At 43.5% G+C, this 21,376-nt stretch overlaps 1 protein-coding gene across 3 annotated transcripts in view; it reads right to left on the minus strand.

Moving 5' to 3' along the window:
- Positions 1–21,376, minus strand: part of Map2k5 (mitogen-activated protein kinase kinase 5) — a 219,138-nt gene that overhangs the window by 64,677 nt on the left and 133,085 nt on the right. For all 3 annotated transcript variants that reach the window (XM_029481666.1, XM_029481665.1, XM_021172645.1), the window contains one exon: positions 8,521–8,550. In XM_029481666.1, the coding sequence (XP_029337526.1) occupies positions 8,521–8,550 (30 nt within the window). The remainder of the gene's footprint in view (positions 1–8,520; positions 8,551–21,376) is intronic.

The following is a 21,376-nucleotide window of genomic DNA, read 5'->3' on the forward strand; positions in this document are numbered from 1 at the left end:
ACCCCGTCAAGGCTCAGGACCTGGAGGCCCTTTTTATCCAATCAGCTTTTCTCTCTGTTGTAACTGGGACTTCCTTTGCTTCAGTTCTGCAAAATGTCAGGCACAGGGTAGGTCCTCAATGACAGATAAGCATCTAGTTTAGATGGTGCTGTAGAACTGGGCCAATCTGCTGTTGGCATTTGCCTGGGATCAAACCTATGGCTTTCTTCAAGCTAGGCAAGTGCTCTACCACGGAGCCATAGCCCAACCCTTCAGGTTGGTATTTAAAAGAAAAGAAAGCCATTCTTCACCTGGCTGGCTAAGCCACCTGCCTCAAGTGCAGTAGTGACTAGAATGGGGAAATGCCACCTTTCCAAGCTCCCTAAACACTGGGGACAGGTTCTCTTCCTTCTCTGCTGTGTGCACATGCATGGGTGTGCATGTCCATGGAAGCCAGCGAACAATCTCAGGTGTCATTTCCTAGGTGTCATATACACTTTGTTTCTTTCCTTTCCTCTTTTCTCTCTCGCTTAACTATATTTTATTATTTATTTATTTATTTTTTAAAGATTTATTTATTAATTATATGTAAGTACACTGTAGCTGTCTTCAGACACACCAGAAGAGGGAGTTAGATCTCGTTGCGGATGGTTGTGAGCCACCATGTGGTTGCTGGGATTTGATCTCTGGACCTTTGGAAGAGCAGTCGGGTGCTCTTACCCACTGAGCCATCTCACCAGCCCCTGCTATATTTTATTTAAGAGGTTTATTTATCTTTATTTTATGTGTATGGGCTTTGCCTATATGCATGTATATATGCATGCCACATGCATGCCTGGTGCCCATGGAGGTCAGAAGAGGGCACTGGCTCTCTGAAACTCGAGTTACAGATGCTGTAAGCCACTGTGGCAGGGCTGGGATTGGATTCAGTCTTCTGCAAGATCAGCCAGAACTTTAAACTGTTAAGCCACCTTACCAGCCCCATCTTCCTTGTCTTTTTGAGACAGGGTTTCTTGCTGGCTTGAAACCAGCTAGGTAGACTGGCCAGAGACCCTCAGGGATCCGTCTCTGCCTCCCCAGTGGGGGGGCGGAGGGGGATTTTAAGTGCATACAGCACACCTTGCTTTTTGACCTGACCCCATTTTTGCTCTATTTTAAGGACAGATTAGGAACACACCTCCTGCCTTTAGGAGAGGGGTAGGCGATAAAGTATCCCTGGGTACATCTGAGATGGATATTTGGGGAACTTAGTTTTGGGAAGAAGCTAATGTGTACAGTTGACATCTCCCCATCAGTTAAGGTTTAGCTCTATGGTTTTACGGACTATCCATCTGATTTTATGGCCTGGAATATTGGTATATTTTAAGTGACTATATCTTAATTAGTAAGGATAATGAATAAAAATGTTGGCAGAAATTTAAGTAAAAAACATGGCACATATCTAGCTTTTGTCAGTTAAAGGGGAACATTGAATATTTGGGGGACTACCCACTGCTTTTTTTTTTTTTGGTAAGAGATCCAACTGAAAACTACAAGTCCTTAAGTTCAAAATGTATATCTAACCAAGCCGATTCAAAAAACATTTGTTTAAAGAAGACAAGCATTTTAGATTTTGGCAGTTCTATGCATGATCACAGTTAGGAGGTGGATACATAATTAAGAAAATGATATCTACAGTCTAAATATAATATAGACAGTAAGACAATATTAAATGTTCAGTGCTGGCATTAGTAACCATATGCCAGTGAAAGGCTTTTAATACACAGAGCATTAAATGTAAGGAAAAAACAAACCTCTAGTATTTTGCCTGGACATGCTAGTGCAGGCCTTAATTCCAGTACTTGGGAGGCTGTAAAGCAGGAGGATTGACAGGAGCTTGAGGCCAGCCTGTGCTATACAGAAAGACCAAGTCTCAAAAACCCCAGAAGAAAATTCTAGTATTTTGGCCCCTAGTGTTGTAAACAGCTTTAAGAACACAGGATTTTCATTCCTGTAAAAGCGAGACCTTGCCAAGAAGTTTCCTGCTACACAGTGGAATGTTGACAAGCCAGGCTGTCAGTGACAGGGAAGAAAGGGGAGCCCAACACGTTCAAACAGCAGGTTTCTAAATCAACTCAAAATATTTTCTCCTTGACAAGCTACTTCTATGTAAATGAGAACGGGGTAAACTTGGTCAATAATATAGATTACATATGATAAAAAGAACCTTAGATCACACTAAGACAAGGATCAGAAAGCAGTAAACTTCAATTAAAACCACCCAATTATGTAGCTAACTTTCAAGTCCAGCATATAAATTTGTTTTCAGCCTTTGTCCTATGAGTGGGTCTCCAGAGCAACCATGGAGAAGACGGAATTGCTGCACCATGGTGAAGTCTCTAAAGCAAACCAACGGCTCCAGGGACCCAAAAGCATGGACAAAACACATGTCCCAGGTTAGTAGCAGGGGCTCAGATGACACCGCACTGACAACTGCCCTTGTACTGTGACAGGCCATGTATGGGGTGAACACACATTGCTCCTACACACAAGAACTGTGTATCTTGGTTGTGACAATGAGCTGTTTTTATTTCTGTCCTGTCTGTGGAAAGGACAGTGGTGATACCCTTAGAAACATCTTTTACTAAGGACTGTCTATAATCTACTTATGTGTAACTTATACTGAGGTTGAAGAATTCCTCTTGATTGGGATGAGATACATCATTACTTGGCTGGCTGGACAGCCCTGTCTCCTCTGGTCCAGGACAGTAGGTCTCGGTGTGCACACTGATGGCCAAGGCTGGAGACTACTTGAGAACTGGCCAATTGATAATGAGACTTCTAATCAGTGCCTACGATTAGATGTTCTTTTAAAACTTGGACTTACTTATTCTACTTGGTCAGACGACGATAAAGAATTTCCAATACAAGTGATCTCTTCACACTGCACTAATTTGTTCTATGCCATTCTTACATAATTGTAATAAATAATGCCTCCATTCACCATCCTTCTCTCTTTTTGATCCCCTTTTCTACTTATCATCTTCTTTATTTGAAACAGATTTTTAACAGATAATCTTGATCGTTACAACAATATCTTGCTTGCATTTTATTCAAATAATTCTTAAAAACAGCTTAAAAAACCGTTTGGAATAACATCAAGCTTGCCATCAATCACAGGGAAAAATTCCGCTGGCGGTTGTATAAACATCAGATCAAGTCTGATGTCTTCAAGGATTTCAGAGTGAACCATAAAAAACTCCATTAACTTCTGACAAAGAATGCAAATTAATCACAACATGGGGTGAAATGAAATTAAAGGCTCTTTTCTAATCAATGACAAGGCACGATGAAATATATGTTACTATCTCTGCACCAGGGCTGCCGACGACGTGGGCACGGCACTTGCCAAGCCCCGAATGCAAGGTGTGGGCACAGACCCACCCACCCTCAGCTCCGGCCCTCTGCCCCTCCCCCAGAGCTAGCTGCTTACAAGTCTCAGAGATTCACAGCGTACACTAATCACCCGAATCTCAGGTGCATCCAATTTGTTATTCACACTCTCCCATGCCAGTGAAAAGCCTGGCGCCGACAGATGCACCAGGAACCCTAAATGACAGTTTTGGCCTCCGGAAGTAGGATCACTACAGCAAAATCTAGTACAGCCTCCAGGTGAAATGTCTGGAGCTCCATATGGAGCAGGGGAAATTAACAACAAGATGGAAATCACTGCAGCAGCGGGGAGTCGGAATTTTTGAAAAAAAAAATGAAATTTAAAGATGAAGAAAGAGAAGTAATAAATTAATGGGGTGTGAAAACATTCAAAGCTTTACAATACCGGGGGCACTATTTGCTCAGATACCCGACCCCCCCTTTTTAACTCGGGGTCATTTTGATGTAATTTATTAACCAAGATCAGGAATTGTAGGCAAAACAAGAACAATGTTTTTATATATGCAAAAGTACTTTAAGCACATTTGTATCGGAGTTAGCTTCACTTTCTTGAGGCATCTTGCCTCCTGAGTCCCCCGTGCCCTAGTGGGGCCAGCCCCTGAAGTCTCCTTAATGGTTTCACTACTGTCCTAGCAAGCACAGGGCCTTGCTGTAAAGTTTGAATGGAGGATGACAATGTTTAGTGGGCAATCATTTTCATTTCTCCCAAATTATGGTGTCATTAAACAAACCATTGGCTACTGCCACGGTTTTTTTTAAGTCAACGGACTTAGGATCTACATGACTGCCTGACTATACATGCTCCAGTCCTTGTCTGGACCCACAGATCTTTCCAGATTACCATTAAAGCTGAATTGTTCAATGGACTTAGCTTTGTAAGATGTGGCAAAAAGCAGATACTCGTCCTCTCCTTACGGAATATGCTCCACAGGCACCTCACATACCAGGGGGAGGGCTCTGAGGCCATCTGCATCCTCCTGGACTACTAAACAAGGAACAGGAAAAGCAAAAGGGCTCTGGGGACCAGCCTTGTCACCTCCATCAGCCCTGCCAATAGTGCTCATTCCTTCTGTCTTCTCTGGCAGGGAAGCTGAATGTGAGGAGGGCAAAGCTGAGGTGACACAGCCAGTCACTGAGCTTAAGTGCCTCCAAGCCTGAGACCAACTGTTCCCACTCCCCTTTGAGATGAGGTATGGGGCCTGAAAGGTGTGAGGCTAGAAATAACAGCTCCTTGTGGTGGGATGCACGGCCTGGGACTGGTCACACAAAGTGCTCAGGAGATCTGAGCAGGGAAGCTGTTGAGTGACTTCAAGACATCATACCATAGTCTTTTGTTTGTTTGTTTGAGACAGTTTCATGTATCCCAGGCTGGCCTCAAACTCACTTTATAGCCAATGATAATCCTTGAATGTCTTAGCCTTCTCTCTCCACCTCCCAGATGCTGGGGCAAGTCAGGCCAGAACTCTACTAGCTGGATCCTATCCCCATCCCTGGTTTCTTATAATAATGAATGTTGCTGTAATGGAGGGCCCAACCTTTCTTCTTAGAGTCCACAGCATCCAAAGCAGGCTGTGCTATTCTAAGGCCTAAAGGAATCTCTTCATGTGTTTCCAAACAGCAAACACCTGCTTACACAAAACAATGACATTCACACAGAAGGGTGAGCTCTAAGAAGCCCAGCCTCTTCACAATCATTGTCCCTGATGACTGACTCTATTATGCCCACGCCTTCCTCCTCATCTGCACCCTCACCCTGTATACACCCTGTCACCAGCTGGAGGAGGGCTTGCTAAAGATGCTGTCAGCAGCACTGACACTGGGCTGAGTGAAGGAAGTCTGGGAGCTTGCTGCTCCTTCCAGCCTCACGCTCTGCTCCAGACAGGTTGAGGGTTGCTAAGATGTAAATGCGGATTTGAACATAGCCTTGCACCGGAGCCAGGGGTGGGGACACACTGGGGCCTTGTACTTTCCTAAGTGACTTTATATCTACCATTTCATCTGAGCAGCACAATCTCTCAAACCAGAAAGAGAAGGCACACAGCAGGATTCTCCCCTCAGAGATAAGGAAGACAAGGTCTCAAGAAACTTAGAAAGCAATAGTGAAGGACCAGTGAATTTGTGGTAGAGCTGAGTCTTTTGATCCAACCTCTGACTTGCCTGTGTGTTCTCAACTGGTTTCTAAGGAAGAGAGTGCCAGTCTGGTGTCTTGATTTGACTTTGGGTTCAGAACAGCAGTTCCATGGCACTAACCCCAGCCCAGGAATTAAAAAATGACATGACCGTAGTGTTCAAGGACCATACTCAGGATAGCAGAGTCTTCAATAGGGTGGACAGAAGACTGCTGGGTAAAGTACTAAGCTTCCAGTCACTCAAGAAAGTCAAAGGCAGGGATATCTGCTTTTTAGGTGCCATGGTGTGGTTTGATACAATGCTACTAATGATACAATGCTACCCAAGACTAGCATCATGACTCAATTTGACCCATTCCACCTGAGTCAAGGGAATCAAATTGGCCGCAGTTAGCGGTCAGTAATGGTGACTACTTAGCCCACACAGGAGGCCGTCTCACAGCACACAGTTTAAGTGCGTAGTGTAGGACACAGTGAAGGTGTGCTCTCATGATCCAGTCTCGGCAGTACCTCAGAAACAAACATTTTTCCTTCTGTTTCATTTGAGGGAAGAAGAAAGTTGTAGGGAAAGCACCGATTGGTAGAGTGATTGATTTTTATATGTATGTGTGTGTTTGTTTGAGTTTATATGCAGCACATGCAAACAAGTGCCTGCAGAGGCCAGAAGAGGGCATTGGATCCCCTGGAGCTGGAGTTACAGGCAGTTCTGAACTACCCAACACGGGTGCTGGGAAGCAAACCCTGGTCCTCTACAAGAATAGCAAGTCCTCCCCAATGCTGAACCATCTCTCCAGTCCATGGGAGGCATTTATAAAGGGTCCTTCCCCCACTTTCATCAAGAATACAAAGGTAGAGAAAACGTGAATCACACCAAAAGCCACTGCCTTTCAGTAGGGAATCACTCAAACTTCTGATGGGAGATCTGGGGAAGGACCTGAGGGCATAAAGGCTGCTTGTATTATTTGAAATAAAAGTATCATTTTGATGATAGCATTCTACCATAATTCAAGGAATTATCACTGCTAAATAGGTAGTTTGCCCAATTAGCATTTTCCAACTTTTATTCAACTCATCAAACACAGGGATACTTTGTCATTCAGCAAAGCTACACCCGCCTGTTCCTAAATCTGCCTGTGGTCTTCATGGCCACACACCGAGGACCACACACTCAGTCAGTGTCCCTGCCTACTCGTACTGCATAGTAGGGACTTTATGGATCTGGCTACAGTTTCAATCTTTGAAATTTAAACAATATCTTATTTATTATTGGGGGGAGGGGGCTCATGTGTAGAGGTCAGAGGTCACGTGGGGGAGTCAGTTTTCTCCATTATGCCCTTTAGGTCCCAGGGATCATACTCAGGCCCTCAGGCTTGCATGGCAGGCCATCCTGCTGGCTCTTGATCTCCATCAATGGCTTCTAAGTGTTCTATTAAGACTAGTTTAAGAGTTAGGTCATGCCAGGCAGTGGTGGCGCATGCCTTTAATCCCAGCACTTGGGAGGTAGAGGCAGGCGGATTTCTGAGTTTGAGGCCAGCCTGGTCTACAGAGTGAGTTCCAGGACAGCCAGGGCTACACAGAGAAACCCTGTCTCGAAAAACCAAAAAAGAAAAAAAAAAGTTAGGTCATGAAGGGCCTCATGTTCATTTCCACAGTTTTACAGGATCATATGTATTAGTCAAACATTGAATTGTTTAAAATTACTAACAGACCTAAGAGGCATAACAAGATAAATATTCAAATGACTATAAATCTTGACAATGTGATTTTAATCCAGCAGACTACCTATACAGCTAAGTGGCATGGCTGTATATGTTAGAATCCCACTATGTGCTAGTACGTGCCAACTGGCTAAGTTCTACATTTTCCTTTCAAAGGAAAAAAGACTATGCTTAGGCAAAGACACTTCTCTTTGTTTCAAAGAAGAAGGAGGCTAACACTCCTGAACCTAACCATTTGGAGGATTTCCCTTCCACTTACCTGGTGACTTTTAACTGTGCAGGGAAAGGGCTTTGGAAGAGACATTTCAGTGTGTGAAGGCTCTGTAAGTGTCCACATGGGTACTGGGAGAATAGGCTGGGAACCGCTTCTAAAGATGGTTAGAGAGAAGGCGCCCCCTCCTATTATTCAATAACCATGTTTGTGATGCATCTGCATAATCTAACCATGCATAAATTAGTATGTGTAATACAACACTTATTTGCATAATAATAGCAAGTTAATAGATGCTTAAAGAGCAGAGACCAACACCACCTTTAAATCAGACATGCCTGCAGGCACTTTGGCCTGTTCAGACCACGATGCCAGACCAACAGTGCACATCAACCAGAAGAGAGCCGTCAGCCGTCCATTTTTCATCCCCCTGGACATTTTCCTTGCTGCCCCAACAGCAGGGAATCATTCTCAAGGCACAAAATAGCTTTATGTTTTAACTGCTAGCATCCCTCTCTAGTAAAAATCATGAAGGGTTTATAAAAATTTAGGATTTGCAATACTTGATAATGAATTATTTGTGACTAAGAAGGAACAAAATCAAAAAAGGAATTCAAAAATCACAGGACACGAAAGCCGGAGCCTGCGCCCCTGGTGAACAGTGACCCACATTAGCTATCGTCACCCTTTGCTTCATCTTTTAACTGGAATAATTTTAATTGAATCCAAAATGCTCATAACGGGTATGAAGGAAAGGGTGTGCCTCTCCGCCAACCTCCATATGAGCACATGGAGCTGGCAGAAGGGACACCTCAAATGTCATACAAAGAGGAGCAAGATGGTTTCAGTCAACCTCTAACAAGGGAAAACTGTCTAGAGTTTAAAAGAAAAAAGCCAATAGAGACTTCTAATGACTCCTTTAAGAAACTACTTTTCATTTTAACAGGGCAGATTTATTTATCTGTGGCTCACACGTTCACAATCGCTTCCTGTACCTTCATACATAGGAATGAATGTCACAGAGGCAAACGGCAGTAATGAACAATCTTACCTGAGGATATGGAAACCTCCCAAGAGCAAGCTGGGAAAGAAAATAATATTTGTCTAGTTATAGATTTGCATGCAGGGCAGATCTCCTTAAGACAGACAAGGACTACATTTCAGAATTGCATCTAGTAAGTAAAAAAACATCCACATCTCTAATGCATAAACTAAATTATTGCTGTAATTACATTATAAACTGTATTTAGAATGGACATTTTAATAGGTAACATTTCATCTGTATTAGAAACATTTTCATTTTAATAAACTGAGTATTTTCCCACATACTTTCTCTTAGGTGTATTCTCAACTCTGGGGAATTATTCACAAGTATGTGTGTAACAGTTTCTTCAGGACGGGGATATACAAGTCTGTGGCCTTTTCTCTTGTAATACGGGAACATCTAATTGGCTCTGGAGCACAGCTCTAGGGTTTTGGAGTGGGCTGTGTTATGACACTGAAACCTGCGCTATAATTTTCACACACTTACCTTTCCGTGCTTCCCTGCCACCACTAGTACAGTTGTGAGGATAAAACTGGCCAGGGAAGGCTGCCAGGGTGGAACTGCAGGCCTCAGTCTGAACCTGGGAGAGTGAGCCCTCCATGCCTATTTTGATTTGTATATTGCTCTTTGTTTCTGGGCTAGACACTTCTGTTACCTCATGTGTTACAACTAAGCAACTCAGACAAGAATAGGCTTGATACAATGTGATAAGATCAGACCCCTCCATCTCCCTTGTCTCTCTTTCAACAGGGTCTTTGTTCATAGTCCTGGCTATCCAGGCTGGCCTCAAACTCACAAATCTGCCTGCCTCTGTCTCCTGAGTGCTGAGAATAAGGGCCCTATTCAAAGGAAGCAATCATGAAACATACAGCTTCCCTGCATGGGCCAGCATGGCCCACCCTCCATTCTGAGCCCTCCATATGTATCTGTCCCTGCCTGCAAAGGAGAAGCATAGCACCAGCGAAGCCCGAACACATCTGAGCACATGGACCTTTAGGGCAGATACAAACCCTCAAGGAAGTCTCACACAGTGAGTCAAGAGAAATCTAGGGACTGTCCCCAAAACCTGCTTCTCAATCCAGTGTTCCTCACAGCACCCTGGCACTGTCTTCTGGGAGCCTGGCAGCTGCGTACTTGTTTCAAAGACACTGATGTTTCTCAAACACTTCAAAATGGTGTTCAAAATCATTTCATGCAACAAAAGAGCACTTCTTGTACTTTATGAGAACTAATCCCAGCTCACATTTAAGATGACACCCCTTGGCTTGGTGATCATGTGACTTCTATGTAGCCTGATGCCTGAATGCCCATGTATATTCAAACCTGAATACCTACAAAGATTACTAAGGGATAGACAGAGGCATTGAGGTTTCAAAGCTCTAAGGGCAATTTGAACAGCAGTGTAATAATAATGAACCATATGAGTTTGTGTGGTGGCCCTCGGAGAAGGTGAACACTCACTTGCATGTTTGTGTGTGCTGTGTGTGCCTCTGTGTGTGTTAGAATATCTAGTTAAGTGCCACACTGTATTCATATCTCATGGACATTAATAAGTACATGGATTTTCAAGATATAAACTGAAGCTATCGTTATTTCATTTGATGGATTTCCTCAATCTTTCCATGTTCAAATGAGAAAACAGGTCAAATGAGGCAGAGGAGGGAGGATGGATGCTTCCCTGCGTCGGCAGGGAATTGTCTGGCCGGCTGCTGTCTAAGTGCTGCTATGCTGCCCCCATTCTGCTTTCACACAACACAAGCTGTAGGCTTGTCTTAGATATGAAAAATCTAGGGTGTGACTATACTTTTGTGAGTGTGCAGGCTGACTCAGGAGTCTCTGGTCTGCAGTGGTGGGGGTACTATTCTCTAATGACCTGACAGGCACTGAGGAGTGACCAAAAGCTGTACCTATCATCACACTGATCTGTGTACATTTCATCTGGAGTAAAGATACAACACAAGAAGGATTTCTCATCTAAAATGGCTATGAGACTAATAACTGGTAGAACAAACCCAAAACATGGTGGCTTAGTCCCTTACAGAGAAATGTATGCACATTCATGGACAAACATGTTGAACACATCACTGGGACTGAGGAAGATTTCTGCCCACATGACTGACTGGCAGAGACAACCTGACTACCACACATATTATCACGATCTATGTGACCCAGCAGATGCTGACACTCCTGGTTCTTGGAGCTTTTAAAGAATTAAGAAACGAGACAGGTGTGGTGGTGTGTATCTGTAATCTCAGCACTTTAGAAAGCTATGGCGGCAGGATCCTGACTTCATATCAGTCTAAGCCACACAGTGAGGCTCTTTCCAAAACAAAACAAACATAGAGAAATAAAATACGAGGAAAGCATAATGAACAAGAATAGAATAATGGGAGAATCGGCTCCCTCTCATCTTAGTACAAGGCCTCTGACTGGCCAGTCATCATTGATCTGCAGTGTGCATACATGCACCTGGCTCCTCTGTCATAACTGGGACAGGGAAGCAAGGATGGCTGGTGTCACTCATTTAAGACACTACTATGCAGGGGCCAGAGAGAAATTTTAGTGTGGGCAGGTCAGTGGTGGCCCTTTTGTCCCATCTGCTTAGGAACAGGCAGCAGTGGCTGATTTGGGCAAAGCAGCATTCCTGGGTCTAACTTTGTTTCATGTTTTCTTGACATCTATCCATTGGGACCTCAGTCCTGCTGGTCTGACTTTGTAGGTGTGACCTCTTTGGATTTACATGGCAGAGAAGGCTCCTTTGCTGTTAACAGGTAGGTACCACTGCCATGGTATCGAGATTGTCACTTTCTCTCTTCCGAGTGTCACCAATGGGCTGCTGTGGCTAGTGAGCTCCAGCAGGTGTGCCTGCTGCACTGAAGACAGTTGTTGGAAGGCCCCTCCAAAGGACTCTGCTTTCATCTAAGTCCTTACCCTTCAGTCAAATGTAGCCCCAGAGCTGTTGACGTCCCAGCACTTGTCTTATGACAAAGTGGGTTCAATCACAAGGGTAGGCCCAGAACCCCTTCATCAAGCTGTCAGTTGGAAATAGAAATGTTACCCTGAGCAGACATGGCTGCACGAGGAACTTCTTCACAGAAGTCCAAACAAACACTGAACCCTTATGGGAGGGAGTGCAGATGCTGTGGGCCTTTCAGAAGGCTGGGCCAGCACTGCTCGCCGCTCTTACCCTACTGGCCTATTAATCAACGTGCATTTCCCCAGTTTTTATTGTCAAGGTATTATAAATTAGGAAACTTACAAAAGAGAGTGTGTAATCTTCTCTGAAATGGCCTGCAGATATGTCACTGTACTAAATGTGTTTCAGATTTAATGAAGCTTTAATGTCCTTTTTAATTTTGCCTGTTTCTGTATCACCAGGGGTCGGGCAAGGCAATCAGCACTCAAGAGGGTGGTTTGGTTTAAAACTAGGAAAAAACTCATTTGCTTATGAGTTGCACTGTATTTTCTTAATTAAATTTACTGAGTAAAATGGTTTAAGTTCAGCCAACCAATGACCTTTGTGTGTAGATTTAGATTTATAAATAGGTTAACAGTGAAAGTAACGGGGAGGAAAAGAAGGATTGCAGCAAAGCAAACAGATTAGGGCTTGGCCAATAGGGATGCCCACTCGCTCTGTCATCTTTACAAGGGGAGCATTTAAATATAGGCAGCTTAAGTCCAGGGTTTTAAAAAAAAGTGTACTAAAAAAATGAAGACACGCCAGCAATCCGTCAACAGACTCTCTTATCCCTTCACTCCCAGGAGGAGACGGTGACTTTGTGCAGGCCCCGGAACAGGTCTACTGTTCGTGGCTGGGGTGGAGGTGGACAGGAGGCAGGGAAAGCATTCTATTTAATGTTAAATAAACAAGTGCAGTTTAATTCCAAACACTAAACAGTTAACAAACTGCTCAACAGAGGTTGTGGGACATTTCTTGTGTAAAGGGCAGGAAAAAGAGACTGTGGACGTGGTCACAGTTGGGAATACATTGAAATAACAGGAATCACTAACATTTCACTGTGAAACTAGAAATGTTCCTTAGAGTCATTTATTGATCTTTGATTTGACCAACCATAACCTACGAATTGTTCTTGAGGTTACAGCACTGAAGTATGTTGGATTTTATACTGTAAATAATAAATGTATTTGAGCCTCTGTGTGTGTAACACACACACACACACACACACACACACACACACACACACACACACACACAGAGAGAGAGAGAGACAGACAGACAGAAAGAGAGAGAGAGAGAGAGAACTAGAACCATTGTCAAATACATAATAGAAACCTTTTGTATTTTAACTGAAAGTTGGGGTAGAAAATATTTATTTATAAAGTAACAACACGATAGGGAAATTACCTCATGGAACTAGAGAGAGAGAGGAGGCAAGGTAGCAGCGGCAGGGGAGGGCAGACTCAGATCAAGGTTCCTACTCAGGCCATCAGCAAAGCAATGAGATGAGCTTTAAGTTTATACTTGCACTAAAAAGCACTCGGTTTTTAAAAAAATTCTTAATTTAGACATATCCTATGTTTCTTAGCATAACTGCAAATTGAAAATAAGCATTTTCAATATAGCTGAAGGGAGACTTTATAGTCCGAAATGTTCTAAAATTTGTTCTTAATTACCTTGTGCGCATTTTACACAATTAAACTTTCATCTAAGGATTTTGCATTTAGATTGTGTGCTGCAGTTAAGCTTCCATTTCATAGAAACTCAACAGCCACTTGGTGCATTCAGACAAGGGAAACTTAAAAAAAAAAACAAAATAGACTTAACTACTGAATGACATAAAATTCCCTAGGTGAGTTTTCATCCCAAGACCAATTTGCTCAGGCCTAAAGATCGAGCTTAAATCACCTCAAACTATGCTGGAGAAGACCCACAATAAATATTAAACACTTTAAAACCCACCCTAAGATCTGATATTTCTTCCCATGTATCAATTTCATTGTCCGCTTATGGAATGGTTTCAAGCCAATCCAAAGGATATAACAGCAATTTGCCAGTGTTAAAGAGCTTCAGAGGTTAAACTAACAACAAAGAATGCAGAAACACACAGCGTCTTGAAGTAGGGTTTCAATTAAATGTGGAGGATTTAGTAATGCAGGACAAAAAAAAAAAAAGAGTTACAAATTAATTTAATCTTCTGCCTATAGTTTGCAGCTGCACTCCAAAGTGTCTAGGGCTTAAGAACAAAGCCTTGCAAGGCCTTGGAGTGAGGGAAGCTTCAATTTTTAATGTATAACGCCATTAGCTGCTAACTTGTGGAATCTGCGACCCCTGTGGAGGGGCATAAGTGCGAGTAACAGAGACTGATGAAATGACATATCTGTTCGTGTCTAGAACCATGAGAAGAGTGTTATTACTAACACCATCAGGCCCCACAGAAATCTGCCCTAATAACCTTTGGGACCCTCCACATCCTCACTTCTCGCTACATCAAATATATTGAAATCAAAACCTAATTCACTTTAATTAAAGACAATTAGTTTGTTTTACTATTATTGTTTAACTCATATGATGTGATAATGCATTGGAAATTAAAGATGGGATAATAAATGTAATGAAGGTGTCACACTACACACCTCCTCATCTAAGCCTGGTGAGACTAGCTTCTCACTAGCATCTATCTCAGGAAAGCTCAGGAACAGATCCGTAGAAGCTGCACAGAGGTGTCTCATCTGCAGAGAGTACGGTACAGCCGAGTCTGTCTCTCTCCTTAGTCAATTTATACTTATCTTGACATAACGCTTTCCTACAAACTCCAAGGATTGCTTTAACACAAACAGAATTATTGCCCAATGGAGGCACCAGAAGCTTAATTAATTTGCCCAAGGTCATACTGTAAGTTGGTGGCAAAGCTTGTTAAATTATTAGAATGCTGGGCTCTACAGATGTTTTGGCAATGGTAGGGAACCCTGTCTGTGAAGGCCCCTGGGGACTTCCGGTGCACTGGGTGAACCTCAGCAAATAACTCATTACGCCGGCGCGAGGAGTGCCAAGTGCCCCTGAGAGCTGGTAAATAACATTTTCCCCCTCTTTGTGTAGAAAGCCTAACTGGGAGGTTCCCGCCAGGCTTGCTCCTTAACATGTGCCAGCATTTCTAAAGGAAACCCTCATCTTCGCCAGACCCCACAGATCGGGAGTGGATTTATTGTAACTTAAGGAGCCCAAGCACAGTAGCACGAAAGGATAAATCAAGCACTTCCCCACCACTCACAGGGTCCTGCATTCTACCCCAGATTACCAGTAATCATGGAGGGAAGACAGCATTACAAATAAATGATTCTAATACAGCATTGCTGTTTTTCTAATTAGAAATGGGCTTATTACAGTGGACACTTAAATGGGGAGAGGGCAACAGTAATTCACAAACACAATATCCTAATGCTGGTCCTTTAATTGCTTTATTTGTTTCACTGTTAGAAATGATTGCTTGCTCCGGCCCGACCATGAATGCTCAAAAGCATGATACATTGAGGTCTCAACCTGGGCAAACTGTACCTAAACTTACACTTTATTGCAGCTTAGTTCACAATCTTCACCTAATATAGGGTTATCTCCCAGTGCAGCAAGGGGATAAATCATCCTGGAATATTACTCCGGCAAAGTTTAGCTGTGAGTGCAGCATATGGGCTTTCGAGCCACTGAAGCAAAAGCCCATAAAATACACTAATTACTGGAAGTTATGGTCACTGAGTGATTGATAGTGCTCTGTGAGGCAACTTCCTCATTTTCAACTCTTCTGACGGGCTCATCCGCCACAGAGCAATTACTAATTCATGACCCACCCCTCAGGCGTCAGTACCTTTCTCCTAATTCTCCTGCCAGCAAACTACTCCCAGAGCTGGACAGTGTTTTTCCTTCATCCTGAAGGGCCAGCGAGGATGATAAAAAGTAGATTCTAGGCTGAATACAACTGTTTTGAATATTTAAAGGTTTCTTGGACTTCTTAACCCTGCTGACCTGAAATGCAAGCTGCCTTCTTCTTCTCCTCCCATAATGCTATTTTATTTGCATCATTTTTTTTGTCTCTGTGTGTGTGTGTGTGTATACTTGAGTGTGCCACTCGTACACTTATCTGTCTATCTGCACTACATTAAACAGAGACCTGGCTGAACAACTTTTGGAATGAATACTGTGTTTAAAGGTAATATATTAATTTCAACTAGGCCACAGTAAATATGAGGTTTCTAATTGTTAAACTTAATAAAAAAAAAAGAAGAGGGAAAAAAGCCTATTTAAAAGCCCACTTTTGTGCCCTTGCAGACATTCTAATTGTTCTATGTTGATTTTCATCAGTGGCACTGCTCAGGAAATGCTAATTAAAATATCTGGCATATAACGAAATCTCTAAAAGTCACTTACAAACAACTGCAAAAAGGTCTCCTTTGATGGCAGTCCGTGCATTAGAGGAGACTTGGTGTGAGATTTTGAATTAGAAAGATGTAAAGTTAAGTTAGGACAGATGAAAGCAACCACTTCACGTTTGTAATAGAAAAAGCATTGTTCTTCAAATGATTGCACAGCCCTAGCTGCAGTAGCAAGGGTGGCTCCTATCTGGAACCTTAGCCGGTGTGACAGATGACAAATGGAATCTGCCTGCCTTTCAGGACACAGCTCCCACATATCCCCTTGTTCTTCCTCCTCTGTGGGGCGTCTGCCCCAGAAGACTCTATCCACAACTGTGCAGACAAATTCATACTCTTAGTTTTACCAAAGCCTACCTGATAATGGCCAGTATTCAACATCTCCCTGTATCTCTAATACTTAGAGGATTTTAGCCCTGTGTAGAGTGAACACTAAGTCAAGAGCTTTTTATGTTCTCCACAACACCAGAAATTTGATTACAGCCAACAACAGGCATTAGGTGTTTATGCTAAATGGGGTTGGAGACACCTTCACCTGTCTGGTCAGCCTAGAAGAGCATGGTTTGGTTGCTTGGCTAACATGCCAAAATGGCCATACCCCATGCTCTTCAGCACCACAGTCTGACGTCTTAATAGACAGAGCCCTCTGATCTAACACATCTCTACCTAGAATGACCAGTAGCTACCACTTTCATATATCTAAGCATTTTAATTAATTCAGACAGATTATTTCTTATTAAAGACTTAAAAATGGAAACCCATCTCACTAGCAGCCTTGTAAGAATTAAAAAATGACATCCCTTTAAGGTGGGTGTAATGCTGACCTGTCCTCTGACAACAGGTAGCTTCAACCATGCCACATCTCTTAGAGGATAACTCCCATGGGCTCCTAACTCTAAACTGGTCTCTGGAGTCAAGCAGCTGAGGATACTTGAGAAAACACCAGGGCTGGCGTTTAGTCTACTGAGCTCAAGCGAATCTTCATTTCTATTCCTAGCTCAAGGTCAGGGAGTCAAAATGGGATGATACTGAACACCCTTGGCTTGGTGTGTGCTGCTGCTCCGCTGGATGGTGCCTGCTGTAGCCACCCCATTCATCAAGACTCAGCTTAACACCATTTCTTCCAGAAATCTGTAGTGTACTATGTTTCCAAGATGGACTTCACACAATCCCTAACCAGGATGCTTTTAAAGACTGACCTTGGTGCTTCCTTATCAGGAGCCTAGGTTGTTTCAGCAACACATGGCAGAATCCATTTTGTCCCATTTCTGAGTCTGGAACTTAATAGTCCCACAGTTTTTTTTTTTTTTTTTTTTTTTTTTTTTTTTTTTTTACCAGTTCACAACACAAGCCACAAGGAAGCTAGCCATGAAGAGGCAGAGGAGGAGAGCGCCTGTGGAGCGAGAACACCAAAAGAGCTATGCCTGGGTTCCCCTGTTCTCCACTCAGGGGTCACACATGCTGCTGAAGCAGTGTGGAGCCCCCATCCTTAAGCCCCACCCAAGAACAAGCTCCACAGGCGCTTCCTGCTGATGGGGATGGCTGAGCCCTGCAGGACTCCTGACTCACAGGATCCTGAGGGAAGAAATGCTTGTTATTTTAAGGACTAATTTCGAGTGGCTTATTAATCAGTAACAGATAAATGCAAGGTTCTCCCGGGCTTTGAGGGCAGCCTTCCCTGTCATCAGCACAGCTTTTGACCAGGAGCTCCCAGGGGTGGGTTCTGGTACCAATGCGACACTGGCCAGATGGGCACACTGTACTGTTACCCACACACTTCCTAGTACCTGTCATATATCATCGGCCAGATTAATTTCTGAATAAAACGAACTAGCCCTTGGTTTCTGGGAGAGAACAGGCACCTTGCAAAGTTCTGTAAGTCAGACCCACCATGAGGGCACTGTCAAGATGGAGCTGGGAAAGAGCCTTGCTGAGGAGCACAGCCAGCCCGCCTTGGTCTTTACATGATGACCTGCTCACTCACTGTCCCTCTTGTAACTCTTGTAACAAAAGCAGCCCACCTCATCTGAGCGACAGGAGCTGGCTGCTCTACGCAGCCTGGGACAGCCATTTAACCTTCTGCAAAGGTCCTTCATTCTCTCCGGATCTCAGCTTCCTCACAGAATGGGAGGTTTGATACTTACAAAGTAGAGCCACCTTTGAAAGGTCTGCTCACTAACTTCTCATCATTTCTCATCACTCAGGCAGAAGCTTACGGAGGGTCACAAGTACCAGAGGCTTGCTTAGTTACCTGTGCAGGTGAAGAGCTGTGTGCCACCCTTCTGGTTAGAACATCATCGAGCAGAGGAATGTCAGTAGTTCTAAAGAGGAGAGGCTCAATTCTGGGCTGCTCAGCATAAGTTGCATGTGGCACTGGTGGGTACATGCCACCTCTAGAGTAGCTTTCTCAGTGGTAAGGGGCACGAGCCACCAAGTTCTGCAATCTTTCTTCCTTAGTTAAAAAACAACACTCTTAGTTCCTAAGTAAAGGATAAGGGATGTAAAAGAACTTCTTAAATAGGTGTGGGAGATAGGTGACATGTCAAAGTCACTTTCAAGTTCAGAGCTGAAGTATATAAGATAGTCTGCAGGATTGAGGACAGGGTTTTAAAGCTGTCCCTAAGTCCTGGATTGAGGAGGGAGAGGATTCTAGGAGCAGTGGATCTTGCCACTGGGTGTCTCTGAGTTGAGCTACAGCAGTCGCCTGAGTTGTCAGTCTTGTGGGACACAAGTCACAGAAGACTGGTTTCCTCACGTCCCTTCCGGTTTCTACTCAGGAGGTCACCACCCCATGCCACCAACTCCTCACATCATCCAAGGACTTCTGTCTGAGACATTACAACTGCCCAGCACCCTTCTTCAAACCATGGGCTCCATGGAGGCAGGATTTTGCAATTTTGCTTACAACAGGCACCAGGGATGGTCACAGGGCCTGAAATGCACAAAAATAACTGTATTGGATCTACACTCATGCTGGTCTCTTTTATGAAGAATTTCTTCTGGGACAAGTGGCCATCCATTGTCGAGTGGAAATACTATTGGGATTTATCTATTAGAAAAGTATATTGACCTGGGCATAGTAGCTCACACCTTTAGTCCCAGCACTCAGGAGGTAGAGGTAGGTGGATCTCTTAAGTTTGGTGGCTTAGCTTGGTCTACAGAGTGAATCCCAGGACAGCTGGGGCTAAACAGAGAAAACTCTGTCTTGAAAAACAAACAAACAAACAAAAATCAAAAAATGAAAAAAGAAAAGTATATTAAACAATACTATGCAACTTTTAAAGATTTTTTTTGGTTTTGCTTTTAGCTTTGGAAGATTTGCCTCAATGAATGTAAATCAACAGCTTGCTGCTGCCCCAGCACTAATCCTTCAAGCATCTGCAGGGAGGCGTCAGACGCTAATACTTTCTTATTTCTTTATTGTTTTATATCAAGACTGTTGATTCTGTGTTTTTTAAAACTCCAAATTTGGTGTGTCTGTGTCTTTAGGTGAGGTGACATGGGTGTGTACTGCTGGAAAAAAATATTTCAATTAGCCTGAAATGCATCAAAAATGATAAAATGCTTATCTGGAATTGCAAGACCTTAACCTGTCCTGCTCTGTTAACCTCGGGGCTGCTGAATACAGAGCACAAAGCCAGCTCCACACTGCTGCATTCAGTGAAACCACTAGCTCTGCATGCCAGTTCCATATTCATTCAGTTGCTGCTGACCCTGGAAAATGCATATTCAGGCATGGCTATCTGAGACAGCTGGATCCTTCACAGACCTTGCAAAGGACTGGAGCAGTCTCTCCATCATCTGCAAAAGTCACTTCAGCAGCTTTTCCCCCACTCCAGCAAGTTATAAAAAAAGTTAGATCAAAAAGTCACAGAGTATAAAAATATCAAGTTAAGACATAATTATAGAAAGGTGAGCAGGAGTGGGGGATGGGTGTCAGAAACAGTGCCATGTTCTTTTCCCCCAGAAGAGCTAAGGAAAGGGTGGGAGGAACAAAGGAAGCTTCAGAGCCACTCTCTCGCAGCCTCCACGGTCTGAGAATGGGTACCCTCATAAACAAGGATGCTCTCCCGCAGCTGCAAGGGCAAACCAAGCTCACCAAGGAAGAACCTCTGCTCACACTTTTTAAAAAGGAGGAAGTAAGTCAGGCTGCTAGCACCGAGAGTGTGTGGGGTGAAGGCCTCGGGGGAACACAGAGGCAGGAGGACTCTAGCTAGTTTGAAGAACATGCTTTATAAAGCAAGTTCCAGGCTAGCTAGAGATACACATTAAGATCCTGTCTCAAAAAACAAAACAATAATAAATTTAAAAAGGAGAAATATCTGAAGCTGAGTGAATCATACCAAATGCCAAGTTTTCCATGATTATAAAAATGGACAGAGCTGCTTCAGGGAACTAGAGCTACCTGTCACTCTTCAGACCAGGCTCACAGACTGACTACACGGGGCTAAGCCAGGAGACCCAGGCCTAGCTGGATCCCACCTGAGACAACTCCCTTGGTGTGGCTTTGTTTTGTGGTTTTGGCAGGAGGTGGAGTCAATTTTGGGTAAGGTTCTGCAGCTTGTGCTGCCTGCTCAGAACACGGCGCACACAGGATGCTAGTCTAGAGAGCTTGTTTTTGCCTCCCTGCCTCCCTTTCTTCTCTAGTTTTGATGGCAAGACCCTGAGGTGGCCCAATCAGGTGATGCCCCTGCCTCCTGCTCCCTCATGATGGGATGATAGGTGTGGCCATGTTACCTGGCTGAGCAGGTTACTTACCCTCCTTCCTTCCCTTTCTTCCCCCTTCAAGATTCCTCTGTGCAGCCCTGATTATCCTAGAACTTGCTCTGTAGACCAGGCTCGCCTCAAACTCAGAGACCTGTCTGCCTCTGTCTTCTGAGTGCTGGGATTAAATAAAGGCATGTGCCACCATGCCACCTGCAGCTTACTTCTTATTTATTTTATATGCAATGGTGTGAGGATGTTAGAACCCTTGGAACTGGAGTTACAGACCATTGCAAACTGCCACGTGGGTGCTAGGAATTGAACCTGGGTCTTTTGGAAGAGCAGACAGAGCTCTTAACCACTGAGCCATCTCTCCAGTCCTGAAGCTTACTTTTTAAAGAGGCTTTATGTGGCTATTAATGTTAAATGTTTTGAAAATAGTCCAGACAATTATGCTCTAGTCTGGCTTCATGAATATGTTTACTCATTACCTTAACAGGTGTGGCAAAGAAAGTGACTGTAGTCTCAGAAATGAGTCTGACAGTTTTTCTCTCTCTCCTTTCTCTTTTTTGTAGCTCTGGCCTGAAGCTCCCTCTGTAGACCAGACTGGCCTTGAACTCACAGATACTTGCCTTCTTCTGTATCCTGAGTGCCAGGACTAAGGGCATGTGCCACAACATCTGAACTCTTGTTAAAAAACAATCTATGTATTATAAAAATTCAAACTATGAGGACAAAAATATTACCACATGCCACTTAGAGAAGAGATTAGTGTTTT

This window comes from Mus caroli, chromosome 9 (genome assembly GCF_900094665.2).
Source record: "Mus caroli chromosome 9, CAROLI_EIJ_v1.1, whole genome shotgun sequence".
Classification (NCBI taxonomy): domain Eukaryota; kingdom Metazoa; phylum Chordata; class Mammalia; order Rodentia; family Muridae; genus Mus; species Mus caroli.